The following is a 17,708-nucleotide window of genomic DNA, read 5'->3' on the forward strand; positions in this document are numbered from 1 at the left end:
GTATTCATTTTTGGACTACATTGGGGTCTATGACTACCAGTGGAATCTTTGAGTCAAAGGGCATGGAAGTCTTAGCTACTTCATTTGTATAATTCCACATTGTTTTCCAAAATGGTTGTATTGGTTTACATTTCCACCAAGAAAGCATTAGTGTGCCTATCTTTCTTACTCCCCCCCCCCCAACATTGACTATTTCCATCTTTTATCATCTTTGCCAATTTTGGGAGGTGTGAAGTAAAACCTAAGGGTTGTTTTGATTTGCATTTGTTCTAATGGCCATGAAGGCACTAAAGAGCACTTAGAGCTTGGCCAAGCATCAAAGACACCAAGGCCATCCACTGCCAACCAGGCCATCACCAGTTATCTTGACTTTTGTTTTGTCACTGTATTTTGAGGACTCTGGGAGACAGAATGAGACTGACAATTTTGTGCTACTCTGTCTCACTTAAATCCATTCATCCCCAAGTCATCACCCTGTGATGTCACTGGTCCTCTTTGAAAACAAAGGACAAATACCAACAACAATCTGATCCAGTAACACTGGCCTCCCACATGATGCTCCCAACTGAAGGAATATTCACAGTCTGTCCCCCACAAATGGACATCTCTCCTTCCTCATCTCTACTTTCTAGCTTCCTTGATTTCAAGTCTCAACTAAAATTACACCTCCTGACAGAAGCCCTTCCCAGTCCTCCTTAATCTTAGCACCTTCCTTCTTAAATTACCTCTAGGTTATCCTGTCTATATCTTATTTGTACACAGTTGTTTACATCTTTTCTCTCCCATTAATCAGTCAATCAAGCACCTACTAAGTGCTGGGGGAACAAAAAAAGGCAAAAGCCTTTCCCTGCTCTTTGAGGGACTCACAATCTAAAGGAGACAGCATGTAAACAACTATGTACAAAATGGGGAAAAATCAAGAGAGAAAGCTCTAGAATTAAGAGGGGTTAGGGAAGATATCTTATAGAAGGTGAGATTTTAGTTGGTAACTGAAGGAAGCCAAGGAGGTCAGTAGCCAGAGTGGAGGAGGAAGAGTGTTTAGGCATGGGGTCAACCAGAGAAGGCCTGGAGCCAGGAGATGGAGTATCTTGTTTATGAAATAGCCAGGAGGCCAGTGTCACTGGTTTGAAGAGTCAATGTGGTGTGTTTGGGGGGGGTGGGGGGGGTGGAGATGTTTATGAGACTACAAAAATCAGAGGATTTTATATTTGATCCTGGAGGTAACATGGACCCACTGGAATCTATTGGGGGTGGGGGGAAGACCATGGTCAGATCTGCTCTTTAGGAAAATCACTTTGGCAGCCCAGTGGAGAATGGACTAGATTAGAGAGATTGGAGGCAGGTCAACCCACCAGTGGCTGTTTCGATAATCCAGGCATGAGGAGATGAGGGATTTCATGGGGATGGGGGTGGGGGGAGATATATCAGAGGAGAGAAAGGGGCAGAGAGGTATTACAAAGGTGAAATCAACAGGCCTTGGCAATAGATTGAAGCAGGGACTGTCTTTTGCCTTTCTTTGCATCTCCAGCCCTTAGCATAGTGTTTGCCACAGAGTAGATACTTAATAAATGCTTGCTGATTTGCCAGTACCACATAATGCCTGGTCCATTATATGTACTTAATAAATTCTTTTTTAATGGTTGACAACCTCTCTGGGCCTTAGTTTCTGTTCATGTGGAAAATAATTTTACCCCAATCACTCCCATCCTTCAGCCCACCAAAGTCTTTTATGATGCTTCATCATGTAGCAGCAGTGACATTGGATTCTTGAAGGCTATGCCAACAAAAGACAACCTTTCCATGCTGGAAAATTTTTGAATCTCTATTTCTGCTTTCTGAGGACCAGTCAAAGTACAGAGAGATTCATCATCAACAGGGTGGCCACTAAGTGATTAATTATTGGGCCCCTCAGCTCTTCTGCTCTTACAATGACAATGGCAGAATGGGAGAATTGAGGGGTGGGAGGCAGAGTCAGGGGGTACTAAAAATCACATACTTTTTCAACATTTTATACATGTATTTTCTATAATTATATAAAATTTATGTTACATTCAACACCATATAAATTTATTTTATAAATATTTACTTAACCATTAATATATTAAAAGTATGAACCTTAGCGAGGGACAAAAGAAGTAAACAGACTACTGGAAGAAGGGAATCATATCAATATTTACTTTGCTGTTACGAATGAAATCAGAAAACAAAAGGAAACCAGTAAAAAGAAAGTAAGTTCAATGAGCTTTTTCTTTCAAAAAGCAAATAAAGGAGTTGACTCTGTTGGCTCTGTCCTATGTCCAAGGCAAGAATGAAAAAGCATTTATTAAGCACATACTCAGTGGCAAGCATTATGCTAAGTGTCAGAGACCAAATACAAAAGTAAAGATAGTCTCTGTCCTCAAGGAGCTTATATTGTAACAGAAAAACTATTTTAATAGGAGACAACATAGAGAACTGGTGGTCAGGGAAGGACACTTTGGTCCTTAAAGTTAAATGGATGGAGAGTGGAGCCATAGAGGAGTAAACTGATAGGCTCCCTTGAAGAACACTGCAAGACTTGTTTCCATCACGGGACAAGAAGGATCACTTCAGGATATATGTGGTGATCACAGTATATTGCCACAATCGTGGTAAGCATTTGTAGAAAGAGGATGAGGCAGAAGGGAAACTGTATGAAGAACTGACACCCTCTAAATTTAATCCCTATATGTTTATGTGGGCAGTGAATTCAATACAAACATGGGAATAGATTTCAAGGAGTCTGTTGAACTTAGATGGGGAGGAAAAAAAATCATCCTTATTGTCACTATCCTCTAATTGAAATTTAGCATTTCTTTTAATAATTTAAAAATGCAATTTGGAGAAGGGGTCCATAGGGTTTCATCAGACTTCTGAAGGTGTCCATGGCAAAAAAAAAAAAAGGCTAAGAATCTCTGACATAAAGGAAGACCTTTCTTAAAATTTAGAGGTATCAGAAAACAGCATGAGCTGTCCCATGAGGTAGTAATGATTGGAGGTGTTCAAAAAGAGGCTGAATGATCACTTTTGGAGGAGGCTACAGAGAAGATTAATGTATCAGGTAGAGAATTGGACTAAAAGATGTCTCTGTGTCCTTCCAACGGTTAAGTATATGATGCTATAATTCAAGGAAATACATTAACTAGCTCTGGACAGAGAGGAAAATGCAAGTCAAAATACATGCAAGGTCCAAATAAGTACAGACAGATAAGCAAGGGGAAGGCAATAATTCCCTGGGAACAGGCCTGCATAATCACATTTCACTTCGACTATTATGAATATCATCATCTGGGGTTTTCTTTAAAATTGTTATATGCATAATTACTGGAATATTAAACTTCTCCAACTTTCTGGGCTCCAACATTATGTTTTGGGACCTATAAACAGATTATAAAGAGTAAAAAAACAAAACAAACCAGAAAACAAAATCCCCAAACCCTTAAAATGAAATGTTATTTTAACTCTTCAAAGAAACTTGACTGATAAAAGATTTGCTCTGTCTTCTCTAAAGTTTTGAAAGTGGTTATGCTATGGTTATATCCATCTTTATTTAAAAGGCACCTTTCAAAATAAGATTAATAGTTCTAATTTATTCGAGTCAAAGAAATATATACTACTTAAATGAAATTTCTCATCAGTAAAATGAAAAGGTGGTTAGTTTAGAAAAGATGACATCTAAAGGCCCATTTATTGCTCTAAAGAAGTCTATGAACTACTCGAAATAGTAATTGAGAAAAATCAATACATGTATTATTTTCATGCAAATCCCTGTCAAAGTATATTTATTTCAAAACTGAAAGCTAATAATGAGGTTTATCTGGGTAGACAATTTGAATTCCAAGGGTCATAACTTTAAAATATAGTGTAACAGTATCTTTGACATTATTTTACATAAGCTCTGGTCCTGAATAATGCAATAAAGCTGCCTAAAGAAAAATTTCCAATTAGACCTTTGTGCAAATGAGTTTTTCCACTAATTCACAAAAAGCATACATCTGTGAGTAAATTTTTATATAAATTCTGAATATTGTTTAGTGCTATACATCAATTAATGGCAGTAACAAAGGAATATCTCAAAGTGAATGTGTCTTATTATGCCTTGTAACAGTCACCCCTTTAGATAGGTCAAATAAAAAATTGCCAACCAGCTGGTTAATTTATTCAGCACAGGTGTTCACTATTTATTTTTCAGCCATTTGCCTTTTCCCCCAATACAGCTTGTTGCAGAAATTGTATTCTTGTCCTTTGATGGATGCACTTTGTTCTCAGGCCATTCATTTCAGATTTGCACAGTATATGTTATACTGCTTCCCAGCTGTTTATCCTTGCAAATAAACGTAGAATGGTTATTTTAAAAGACTTCCAAAACTTGGTTAGTCCAGAAAATAACAATATGAATAATTCTGTCATCAATTTTGTATCACTGAAATGTTTATTCTTTGTGATAAGGTTTCCCCTCCACCACTTGGTACTAAGTAATAATGGGAAAGGTTAACTGTAAAATGCAGCTCTAATACCAACCATCACTACATTCCTCCAAAAATTACCAAAAACATTTCAGGTTCCTGATTACCATGCTCATTGATTTGGGTTTCTATACTCTAGAAAGTAAATTCATGTGTAGATACAAGAGCCACTTTCCATCTCACTTGATCATATGGACCCAGAGTGATACAGGAGAAATGTGATAAACTTGGGTGTCCAAGACCTGCATTCAAGCCCTTCCTGGATTATCCTCTGTGTGACTTGAAGCAAACTACTTCTTCTTTGGGTCTCAGTTTCCTCATCTTTAAAATGAGGGGGTTGGACCACATGACCTCGTACGTATGGTCCAGTTCTAAGTCATCCTAGATCCTAGAACCTTATGTGAAAGAAAATGTCTAATGCTCTATACAAGAAATAAAACAAATGGGAAGCAAATGTGACTATCTTAGATTTGCAAAATGAAAAAAAAAATCCTAGCAGAGTATAAAGAGCATTCTTTAGCTCTGGGGTACAAGGGCCGAGATTCTAATACACCTCGGATGCTACCTGTGATCCTGATCAGGTGACAATCACCCTGGGCCTCAATTTTCTCATCTATAAAATGAGGAAAGAGAGTGGAGTAGATATCTGTCCGTCTCCTTCTAGCATTAGATTTAGGATCCTCATGTTGTATTAATAATGATAGCAGCATTTATATAGCACCTACCACATATCTGGCACTGTGCTAAGCACTTTACAAACAGTAATCTCATTTGATCTTGACAACAACTCTGGGAGATAGGTGCTATCATTCCCTTCTTTTACAGTTGACAAAATGGAGGCAAAAAGGAGTTAAGAGACTTGCCAGGGTCACATAGCTAGCAAATAACTGAGACTGGATTTGAACTCAGGTCCTCCAGACTCCAGGTCCGAGCTCTATCTATTGAACCACCTAAGGGCCTCTAACAGATGTTGCACCATTAACAAGTCAATTTAACAAGTACTTCTTAAGCACAACTACGTGCCATGTACTGTGCTAAGTGCTTTATCAAGATGATTTCATTTGATCCTCACAACAATCCTGGGAGGTAGATGCCATTGTTATCCTTTGTTTTACACATTAGAAAACTGAAGCAAAGGTGTTAAGTGCTGTCCCTATCTGGTGTCATGTCATTAACAAGAGCTTCTGAGGTGCCTACTATGTTCCAGGCACTAGGGAGGCCAAGCCCTGAGGATACAAAACAGGAGAAAACCATAGTTCCTGCCCTCAAGGAGCTCACAGTGTAATAGGAGAGACAGCAAACCAACAACTATGTATAAACAAGGCATGTCGAGGATAAACAGGACGTAAACTCAATTGAGGGAAGGCCCTAAGGAGGCCTGGGAAAAGCTGAAAGAAATCAGGGAAGCCAGAGCGCAGAAACAAGGAGACAAGACACAATCCTTTAGCTACCAATCATGTGGTTCCATGGCAACTTCATGCATGAATGGACAGCATTGTTTTTATGCATTTTGTTGCAGCTTGTAAACTAGAGTGACTACTCATGCAAGATACATGCAAAGGGCTTACAATCAATGGCAGTAAAAATAAAGAACCATGGACTGACTGGGAGCAAATGCAGAGCTAACCATGTGCAATTACTCCACGGGGCACTCTCCTCTCCTCTTCAAAACCAAATTCCATTGGCCTGAAGGACTCAAAAACGCATCTTCAAGCACCCACCTTCACCCAGGCAGTCTTTTAGTCACTCGGTAGGATGGCTCCCATGAAGCTTTCACACAGCAAAGATTTGAATTTTATTTCCACCAATGCTTTGAAGAAGGAAGGTGAGGAGAAGAGAGCAAGCATTTATTAAGCTCCTAATATGTGCCAGGCATTGTGATAAGGGATTTACAAATATTATTTCATTTGACCTTCACAACAACCCAGTGAGGGAAGTGCTATTATTATACCCATTTTACAGCTGAAGAAGCTGAGACAGAGGATAAGTGATTTGCCCTGGGTCAAAAAGTCAGTTTTGATGCAACCAAATGTAAATTTTTATTTATCCTTTCATTTATCCTTTGCAATCTGACTTCCAACTTCACCATTCAACTGAAACTGCTCTCTCCAAAGCTACCAGTGACCTCTTAACTGGAAAATATAATGATCTTTTCTTAATTATCACCCCTCGAGCCCTCTGAAGCATTGAACACTGTTGATCACCTTCTCCTTCCTAAATCCTCTCTCCTGCCTGCCTAGGCTTTTATAATGTTGTTCTCTCTTGGTTCTCTTCCTACCTGAGTGCTCCTCCTCAGTCTCCTTTGCTGGATCATTCTCCATACTGTGCCCTCTGACTGTAATTGTCCCCCAGGGCTCTGGCTTGGGTCTTTACCTATTTTTTTTAATAACCTCTTCAGTGTCCTCACTAGCTCCAATGGGCTGAAGACGGTTCAACTACCATCTCTATGTAGAAGGTTCCTATATCTATATATCCAGACTGTCCAGTATGCATCTCAAATTCAACAAGTGTAAAATTGAACTTAACATCTTTCTCCTAAAAAACCCACTCCTTTTCCCAACATCCCTGCTTCTGTCAACAGCATTGTCATTCTTTCAATCACTCAAGTTCAAAACCTCTGTGATTCCTCCATTCCTCACTCTCATTTATCTTCCATATCCAAACAATTATCTTGTTAATTCTACCTCCCCAACATGTCTCACATTCGTTCCCTTCTCTCTGCACAAACAGGCACTACCTGGGTTCAGGACCACTTGCCAGGACTACAGATTCCCCACCTACACTGTTCCCCGCTCTGCAATCCATTCTTCACATGGCCACTAAAGAGATTTTCCTAAAGCACAAGATTGAACACGTCACTACCCTACTCAAACTCCAGGGACTTCCCACTACCTTTAGAAATTCCTCTATTGGGCATTTCTTTTTTTATATATTTTGTTTTTCCCTAATTATATGTAAAAACAATTTTTACCATTTGGGATTTTTTCTGAGTTCCAAATTCTATCCTTCTCTTCCTCCTCTCCTCCCCTCCCAGAGATGCTAAGCAATCTGATAAAGGTTATGCATGTGCATATCACGTAAAACATATTTCCATATTAGTCATTTTATGGAAGAAAACTTGAACCAAAAAAAAAAAAAAAGAAAGAAGGAAAGAAAGTGAAATATTGTATGCTTCAGTCTGTATTCAGATGTCATGTATTCTTTCTCTGGAGGCAGATAGCATTTTTCACCATTAGTCCTCAAGGATTGTCTTGGATCATTGTATTGCTAAGAACAGCTAGGGCATTCATAGGTGTTTGTGTACAACGTTCTCCCAGTTCACTTTACTTTGCATCAGTTCATGTAAGTCTTTGCATTTTTTTCTGAAATCATCCTGCTCATCATTTCTTCTAGCACTTTACCACCTGGCTCCAATCTCACTTCCCAACCCTATTTTACACTGTTTCCTTTCTCGTAATCTTTTGTCTAACCTAGACTTCTTGCTAATCCTCACCCACAAAATTCTACATCATTTGACTGGTTGGGCTGTACACAGAATGGTATCCTCTCCTCACCTCTGATTCTTAGAATCCTTTATTTCCTTCAAAACTCAGCTTCAGCAGCACCTTCTACATACATGAAGCCTTTCCTTTCTTGATTCTCCCTCATGTGACTAGGCCTTTCCCCACCCCCATCCACCCACCAACTACACTGCATTTTGTATGTACATATCTCTCCATACAGGATGCATACTTAAGGACAGTGACTGTTTGTTTCTATTCCCCCAGAGCATAGCATATAAATGTACATTCAATAACTGACTAATTCTGGGGGAAATAGAGATATTGTTCCACGTGAATAAGACTTCCAAATAACTAAGGCTCACAGGATACCTTTAATGTCTTTGTTGCCTATCTTGTTAAAATGGAAGCAATGCAAATAGGGACTGTTTTGTTTCTTTTCTCTGTATCTGCAGTGCCTGGCACATAGTAGGCACTTAATAAATGCTTACTGATTGATAGCTTACATTAACTTCAAAAGGTTGAAAATGACTTTCTTCATACCTCTCTTAAAATACTACAACACCACCTTTCTTGCCTGCTCAGACTGATGATCCTGAAAATGACTTAACCTTGTTTTTATGCTCCAGGGGTTCTCTGTGATCCTCAATTGTTGTGTTTCTGTAGCTGTTGTATCACCTTCATATAGTTTTTTATTTGAGGTCATTTAGTATTGAGATAAACACAATCCTCCAGAGCCCTATTCTGTCTCTTCTGCAATTACCTGCCTACTTTTAGGAAGTTCCAAAAGGAATATCAAGAAGCCAGGGGGTTAAACATAGGATCTTTTTCTAGACTTTATGTTATTTTGTTATGTTACAGTGTGGATGGGTTGGTTCAGCTCTTAACAGCTGTGGTATGTGACTCCAAAGCCACATTTGCAATAACAATATTTCAGATGCGGATAAGAAATCAACAAGAATATTATCTACAATGTACTCAACAAAGGGTAACTTGACCTAAGCTTAAAGGTCTCTAGTGAGGGAGAACTCATTACCTCCTGAGGCTGCTCAGGCCACTTTGGGGTAGCTCTCATTTATACAAAGTTCATCCTTACTGAAAACCTAAATCTGGACAGAACGGGACAGAAGGCAGGAAATGACTTCAAAAAAGATAAAAGACAATAGTTGACATATTTTTTTTAAAAACCTCAATAATTTTTCTGCCTTTCTGTCAATTCTCCCCATTGTTTCTAGATATACCACTGGAGACCGAGCTGAATAAGGCTAATCATTCTTCCATGTGCCAGTCAAGCAGTCCTTCAGGGTCCAATAGGCTAAAATCATCACATACCAACAACTGATATTTAACAGCATTATACAGAAAAGCTGCCTAACACATTCATTTTTTCTCTCCCTCTCCTTTTTCCTCCCTTTCTCCTCCCCCCATATGCCATGTTGTTGGATATTACTTCTTAGTTATTAAACCATAATGCTTCAGAGGCAGAATCACTGGCTAAAAGCTTACACAGGCCTTGAATGCTCTTAGGCTATTCGTACCTTCTTGTGCTGAAAAGTATGCAGTTCACTATAAATTCAAACCTATATTAGACACTTAGAAGGATATACTTTTGGAGAAAATACATGAAAAATTAGCTGTGTCCTTAAGACAAAAACAAAAATGCTGGAAAGAACTTCTCGGTTACAGAACACAACAACAAATAAGTGAAGGAATTCCTGGCCCTCATAGATTTTTCACAGGTACACAAAAATGTAAGCAGCTGTTCTCAGAACTACCACTATTAATAGCCTAACATATCCCTAGTGTGATGAGCTGTTTTTGAAAGTCCCCACAAAAACATTTGACAGTCTGATGACCTGGATACTGGAGGACTCTAATACACTTAAGAATATGATATATACTTACCTTCTTAAGCCATCAGCTACATGTCATGTGAAAAACTCAGTTAATCATTCCAATAGTCGTTTTTGAGTAATTAAATATTAAAGCAGTTTCAATCGCAACCTCAAGGATTTGCAGTTATCAGTCTGTCTGGATGTGCAGCTTAAAATGGAAGAGGGAGGGTGGGAAGAAGAAGGAGGAGGAAGAGGAGGAAAAAGGAAAGGAGGGAGAACCCTAAGAGCAGTACTTCAAATGCTCTAAAAGCACTTCGCAAAGTGCCATTCCATGCATTATCCACTCCTTCATTGGCTCCATTTTACAGATGAGGGACCTGAGGCTCAAAGAGACTAAACGACTTGTCCAGGGTCACACAGCTGACAAATCACCGAGAAAAGACCTGAAGCCAAAGCTTCCTGACTGAGTCTCCCCCACTTTCTACCACTCTAACATGACGCCTCTCTTCAAGAGTTTCTCCAATTGCTAGGGCCAAAAACCAGTCAGCTCACTTGAAAACTGGCTAGTCCTCATAGGGCAGACATTAAGCCCATTGCTAGGCCTGCACCTGAAACCCTTTCAACCTGCTTGGTAGGGGCACAGAGAAGAGAGGCATGCTAAGGTGAGAACAGGAACAGACTTTGGCTACTTGACCCCTGAAGCCAGCAAGGAGTAAAAATGGCCAAGAAAGTGATTTCGGTCAGCAAGAGGAAAATCTTGAATAATTAAGAGCTCTTCAAAAGTGAAAAAGGCCACCTTGGGAAGTACTGAAGGTCCCCAGGGGACAACTGAGTGAACATTTTCCAAGGATGTTGTGGAAGGCACTCGGGCTTAGGTCGAGGCAAACTGGAGAGGATGACCTCTGAGGTCCCTTCCAATTCAGAGATTCCATTATTCTATAATGTTAAAACAGACCTTTGCAGAAAAATGTATAAGTCTTGGTTCTCTTACAACAGAAAGAGGGAGAAAACTGATTATAGCTCAAATAATAACAATCATAGCCTTGCTTTTGTAATAAAAGATTAAGGAATACTTGTCTTTCAATTACTGTTCTTACCTGGCATAACAAAGGACTTCGACATGTTGGATGGTCTGGTCCTTCTTACAGAGAGCAATGCCTTCTTCTGCTGGCAGTACCAGTTCTTGCCACGCTGCCCACTCTTCCCCATCCTTCTCTTCCTAAACAATACACAGATGAAGGATTCAGATTCATTTTCATTCATATGGAACAAACTAAACTTGTACCCACAGAATCAATTACTTATTCATTTTAAGTTTCTCAATTTCTGGAAATAAGCACCCAGTCAGTCCCATCACTTCTCAGAAGTTTATCACAAGACACACACACACACACACACACACACACACACACACACACACACACACATTCTCTAAAGTTGAATTCAGACAGAATTCAATTCTGACATATTCAAAGCAAAGACATTATTTCAGTCACAATCTGCTGTTAGAAGTGATCCAACTTATTCGGACCAACACAGGTCCATCACTGACAACTATCAGTGTACATCTGTTCTGAATTATAGTGAATAGGCAAGCAAATAATACATTCAAATTCAACAAACATTGGCTTGGAAATGTTTATACGTGACAGGTGTGGCCAATTTAAATGGGAGAGATATACATATAAATATACATATAAACACACACTGTGTGCGTGTGCATAAAAAATAGTCCAGGATGAAAACAGAAAACAAACACACTTAGTACTAAAATTTAATACAGTTCGAGAAACCAGAAAGTCCTCTGTATTTAGACTTTTGAATACTGCTCATGTGACAGATTAAATGACACAACAAGAGAAATTATTTTGAAAAGCACAAGTGCAAGAGATAGTATCTGAGTATATCAAGTACTGTAATACCTAATTTCAGATTATTTTATCATCTAAAGGTCAACCAATACACAAACAAGTAATACACCTGATTTATGTGAATGTTCTTAGCAAAAGCTCAAAAATATATATTTTCAAGGATTTAGTATTTAAATATAACACTTCATAAATGAGACATGAGAAAGCATTGATTGAATGGTTCAACACTGATGGATCTGTGAGAATTAGCATTTTGGAATAATGGACAAGATTCCTTAAATTAAAATACAACTAAAAAATTGAAATCTGTAAATCGATAGTTTCTGATGCAAACAAATTTATTTTGCAGAATGCTAAATTAGGGAATTGATAAGGCAGGGAACTGATTCATATTACAAAATTTGTAGCCTTGAACTTAGGAACTGCCTGGACTAAGGTCAATCCCATATTGGATGGCAGTCACTCCTAGTGCAGTATGCCATTGCAACCCATCAGATACTATAAACTCTCACACAAAAGGTCACAGGCTACATTAGGAGATCTCTGAGAGTGGAGTCATGGATTTCTCAAACATGAGAAAAATACTGATGATCTGGGAAGGTAGGGCACATATGTCAACAAAGCCCCAGTTCCAGAATCAAACTAGAACTTTCAAGTTCTAAAACTACTACAAAAGCCTTCCTACAACAGCAATGTTCAACATGTCAAGAATCTGCTTAGCATCTTCTCTTCCTTCCTCAGCAAAGTTTTCAATTCAAACTACAGAGGGATTCTTTTCTCAAGTCATTTCAACTTGCTGCTGGAAGCAAATGGGAAGATGGGCCTAGTTTTTTTCTAGGAATTTACTTTCCGGCCAGCACAGCGATACAACTAGAGAAGGAAACTGAATATGCATAACGTTTGGCACAATTTAAAACAAGACAAACCCCACAGTAACAGGTAAGATTCAACCATATCATGTCAAAATGACCAAAACAAAACAAAAATTTACCTGATACTCCTTTATCCAGGACAATAATCCTGAAAAGCTGAAACTGGCCCAGTTTCCTCCATAATAGCTTCTTCTGCAGCAGAAATAAGACCGACAAGAATGAAAAGGAAGAAAACATCAGGAAATGCTCAGAGCAATTTACTCATCTCAATAAATAAAACAGCTGTTAGTGCAGGAGGCGCCACCAAGTCCAGTAGGCTTTAGAAACTCCTTTTGAAGCCCTTTACTTCCTGAGAGCCCCGTTTAATGGCTTGTTAAAGCAACTGGCAAACCTGTGAAACTGGAGGTTATGTGGGGTGTGTAGTTGAGACTCAAGATACAAATGGGGTCAAGGGCTTCCTTAGAAAGTCTGTGCATAATGAATCATAGGATTAAGGATGGAGGATATGTTAAGAGGGATCTAGTTCACCCCCTTCTTTTTACAGATGAGGAAACTGAGGACCAGAGAGGACAAGAGACTTGCCTAAGGTCATACAGCCATTAAGTAACAGAGGGAACATTCAAACCTAGGTCTTTTAACTAAAATTCCTCCACTGGTGAGCTTCTCTAAGTTGGAGGCCAGGGCCCTGGTACCATCCATATCAAAAAGTGAAGAGACACAGATTCAAAGAAATCATTCTTCAGTTTTTCAGCTCTTACTCCCAGCACTACCCCTTCCCTTCCCATGCCCTATCCCTCTCCCATCCCCCTCCTCCCTCCCCCTGCCTCCCATCCCCCCCCATCTCCCATCCCCCTCCTCCCCATCTCCCAGCCCCACAACATCTCTTGTCAGGCCTATCTCTACATGAGGCCCCCTTACAGTACCCTGGACTCTACAGAGCCAAGCTGATGCTGTGATTGTGCCAGAGAATGGGGCCAGGAGAAAGTGGATGAAAAAGCCCTGGGCTGCCCTGACCCCCAGCAGGGCTTGACTTCATCTATTATTTTTTCCCACTCTCCCAAAGCATCCTTTGGTGGGCTTGCAAACAATTCATTAAAATCATTCAGTTCTTCGAGGTTACCCCTAAGGTTCCTTCTGCTTAATGTACAACACGTTGCCCAGAACACACAAGCGCACTTCCTGGCATTTTTCTTGAGAATTTCAGCTATTATAGCAATTGCTCCCATCCATAGGCTGAACTAAAAGGCTGGAATTTGAGGAACTTGGAATCTTTGATCCCTCAGGTTAGAGATCAGCTGGGGGAAAGGGGGCGGGGAGGAGAAAGAACAGGGATGCTAGGGTTCCCTTCCCTCCCCTAAGGAACATAGGCCACCAAGCTCTACATTATACCTGGCAAACTTTGCAAACAGGCTGGTGATTTAAATTTTAAAAAGCTTTAGCATAAAACAAAGACACCAAACTAGTCACTGGAGTCCTTCAGCTTTCTTTTTTAAGCCTCCAACATCAGGTCGTAAGAAAATACTTTTGGCTAACGTTGCAAAGATTCATGATTAAAGTGAAAGACTTTCACTGGGACAACATACAAGTGAAAAATGGCCCCAGCACATCTAGTAAGAATTCTAAAATGTCGACTTGCAGATGAATTTCTTCAATTCACAGCAGTTTGAAAAGACCATAGGAATCAGTAGACAGCTCCAATTCCATTTTTGCCCCAGACCCTGGGTCATTTTTTCCTCTCTCCCAGTTCGAGTGATCTATGGATTACCCATCTACCTTTCAAAAGATGAAAAAAAATGGATAGGGACAGGGACTAAATCTTTAAGAGATGGTGAACTCCCAGGTGAGGCCACTTCCTCTATTAATGCATATCAACAGGCAAAGGTGTCAACCCCACGACCAATGTGCCCTCCAGAAAACATAATGCTAAGGTGTGGTCTTCTAAATTAATTGGCAGCCCTGGGGAGCTGTTTCTTTTTGAGTTTGACACCACTGGCCTCAAGCACCACTTTGAAATTAGGTGACTTGCCCAGGGTCACACATACAGTAGGGTCAAAGGTAGGCTTGAACCTAGGTTTTTCTTCCTTAAAAGTCAGCTCTCAAGTATAAGACCCTGCAAGAAATGAGAAAGTCAGGATTTGGTCAAAATCTATTCTCCTGCCTTCCCCCAGTTCAATCATTGGACTTTTGACAGAGCTAATGGGTTCTAATATTTTTCCATCCATGTCTCATTTTTAACTTTTCCTGTTGATGTGCTCTTAACATCACCATCTGGTGATCTCATCCAATTATGTATGTAAAAGGTGAAACATGGCTTTCATCAGTCTAGTCTCTCTGACAAAAGAGGGCAACAGAATACCAGTAAACTAGCTATGGAACACCAAAAAGATTGCAGTAAAATGAGCTGCAGTATTTCCATGATTAGAAATGAGATTTAAGCCATTGTGCAGGATATTTCAATATCTGCTAATACGAAAACTGCTGATGGAATATTTAACATTAAAGCCAGCCTAGATCGCATGTAGAAAGGGAAAGAAACCAAAATGCTTTTTAAATTTTGCCTAAATTTATAAAAGTAGCTTGCAAATTTGCTATTCAAATTCCGTTTCTAAGATGTGATTTCCCCTGGCTTTAGGACTACTGTAAAACTTCTCAAAAAGGTTAGGTTACTGATTTTAAACATACACAGGCAATTTATTTTAAGGACAAAGTGAGAATTTCCTGACTTCATGAAAAAAGGAAAAAGGGTATGGGAAAGTTCCTGCCAATTTTGTGTCACAACTGCCTCTTCACTTCAACTCAAGAAAGAAGTTGCTCACGATGAGGGATGGAGTTTGTTATCATTACTAGGAAATAGCTAGAGAGACCCTCTACTTCAAGCATTGGGGCACTCTGCAGCACCAAAGGCCAGAATCTACCCCAAAACATTCAGGGATGTCTAAGTTATCTCATTTTTCATTACTGAAAAATCTCCCGCTGAAATTATCAACACCACACCATAGGGTACTTTCATTTTCTACGAAAGAAAAAATTTTGCAGTCATGCAATTGAAATAAGTCTCTGGCTTCCCTACTAAGTAGAACTTTATAACTGAGTACACTTTATAACTGAAGAAAGAAAGACTTCGTTTTTCTCATCTCACAATGGTACATCAGGGCACCACCCATTTTTTTCCTAAGACACAGTAAGGATATGAGTTACAAAGCTGATTCCATTAATCCCAGAAAAGCCATGGAAAAATGAAATCAATATCGAGATAAATTTTCAAACTCTTCCTTAACCTTTACATATTTTTCTCATTTAAAAATAGTAGCCCATATGATAATGCCTAGGAACAGGGAAATAAATTACAGACAGGTAAACAGAGGGAAAGAAATTGTCTGAAGAGTCTGGGCACCACTTCTATTAAATGTCAACAACATTCATTAACTCGTGTCTTCTTTTCCTCTGTGTCCCATAATTACAATCTGAAACTGAACCTTCTGGGAAAGCCTTATCTTTATGGATTTTTAGCATATTGCCATAGTAAACTACCTAGTGCAAATGGAAGTAATTCCGGTTCCTAAGTACAAGAATCCTAATGAAAGAAAGAACTACTGACATTCTTGAGGGTATTCACACAAGAAATGCTTTAATGCCTCTGACAGCCAGGGGTTAAAAGTGTTTTCAGGCAGAGCACAGTGGGGAGTCAAGCTCAGCTTGCTGAGTAAAACGTGGCCATGGTCCATCCCCAGGGTCTGGCTCCACCACAGTCACCAGCCTGCTGCTGTCTTCCCCACAGAAACATACTACTAATACCACCTTAGATATTTCAAGCAGTTCCTCGATGGACAAACATTTCCTTGTGCCTACTATGTGCCATGCCACAGCTCAAGGCATGGAAGCTATAAAGGCAAAAAGCAAACAGGTGCAAGGAGCTTATATCATAGTGGAGGGAAATAGCAAATATACAGATAAGTAAACAAATTATCTGCAATGCAAATACATGATAATTAAACACTCCCATTTGATTTGATTCTCACAGGGATCCTGAAAAGTAGGCAGTAGACAAGGATTATCCCACTTTACTAAGATCAAATTGAGATGAAATGGCTTCCAAAGGTCACTGCTAGTAAGGGGTAGAAACAGCTTTTTCCAATTTAATATCGTGCCTGTGCTACAGGATCCTGTCTTCCTCCAGCTCTTGAGAAAGAAGGCTGACTTCACTGGGAAATATAGCAAGACTTATGATTAATATGGCGACACCTATGGCCCTAATTAACTAATTCATAACCTAGCAACCACTCAGACACTAGAAACTGTGAGTTCTAGACTAATGGTCTTCAAAGTGGAGGGCTTGGCCTGACCTCAAGGGACACGTGGTTAACCAGTCATAGGGTAGGAAGATAAGTTGCCTCTTGCCCTTCCTGCAATAGCCAATCCAGGGACTTGCCTTCAACCCAATCATACTTACCCACATCCCTTCCCCAAAGAAATCTACTCAGCTATCACCCTCCACCACAAAGATTCCTAACTTAGCCAACTATTGGCCCCTTAGGGAAATTATAACTTAACAACTACTTAGACACCCTTAGCCACAGGTGCTATTGGGGAAATTCTCTCCCCCTCTTACCCTCCCTCCCAGATATAAGCCCTCTGTCCCACAGATCACCTTCAGGGGAGCAGATGCCCCTTGAAAGGCAGGCTCTGTGCTTTGGGCAGTGGCCAGTGAAATAAAGCTTGTGTAATCTTCAACTCCTCACTCTTCCTCACCCCAAACAACCTAACTGTTTGTATTGGATAGCATTTCGTGTCTACTCCCTTCTCTCAGCTCACACAGCTGCCTCCCTCATTGGAGCCTGGAATATTACAGTAGCCTCTTAATCGATCTTCCAGCCTCTAGCCTCTCCATCTTTTCATAAAGAAGAGATCTAACTAATTCACTCTCCTTCTCAATAAACTCCAGTGGCTTCCTATTGAAATCAAATATTATTGAATTTATATATACACACTTTTAATTATTTACTTTATATATAATTATTAGTGCAGTAGAACATAGGTATAATTTATAACTAAGCAAACATGCATATTAGTGGTGCCTGCTCAAAATGTTTTACTGGTGGGGTACATGATCAAAAAAATTGGGGGTCTAACATTCTAACAAAGGCCA

General features: G+C 39.6%; 1 protein-coding gene across 2 annotated transcripts in view; it reads right to left on the reverse strand.

Moving 5' to 3' along the window:
- Nucleotides 1-17,708, reverse strand: part of CHM (CHM Rab escort protein) — a 211,662-nt gene that overhangs the window by 150,254 nt on the left and 43,700 nt on the right. For both annotated transcript variants that reach the window (XM_072626063.1, XM_072626062.1), the window contains exons 3-4: nt 12,682-12,754; nt 10,917-11,038 (exon numbers count right to left, since the gene is read on the reverse strand). In XM_072626063.1, coding sequence (XP_072482164.1) covers nt 10,917-11,038; nt 12,682-12,754 — 195 coding nt within the window. The remainder of the gene's footprint in view (nt 1-10,916; nt 11,039-12,681; nt 12,755-17,708) is intronic.

This window comes from Notamacropus eugenii, chromosome X (assembly GCF_028372415.1).
Source record: "Notamacropus eugenii isolate mMacEug1 chromosome X, mMacEug1.pri_v2, whole genome shotgun sequence".
Lineage (NCBI taxonomy): Eukaryota > Metazoa > Chordata > Mammalia > Diprotodontia > Macropodidae > Notamacropus > Notamacropus eugenii.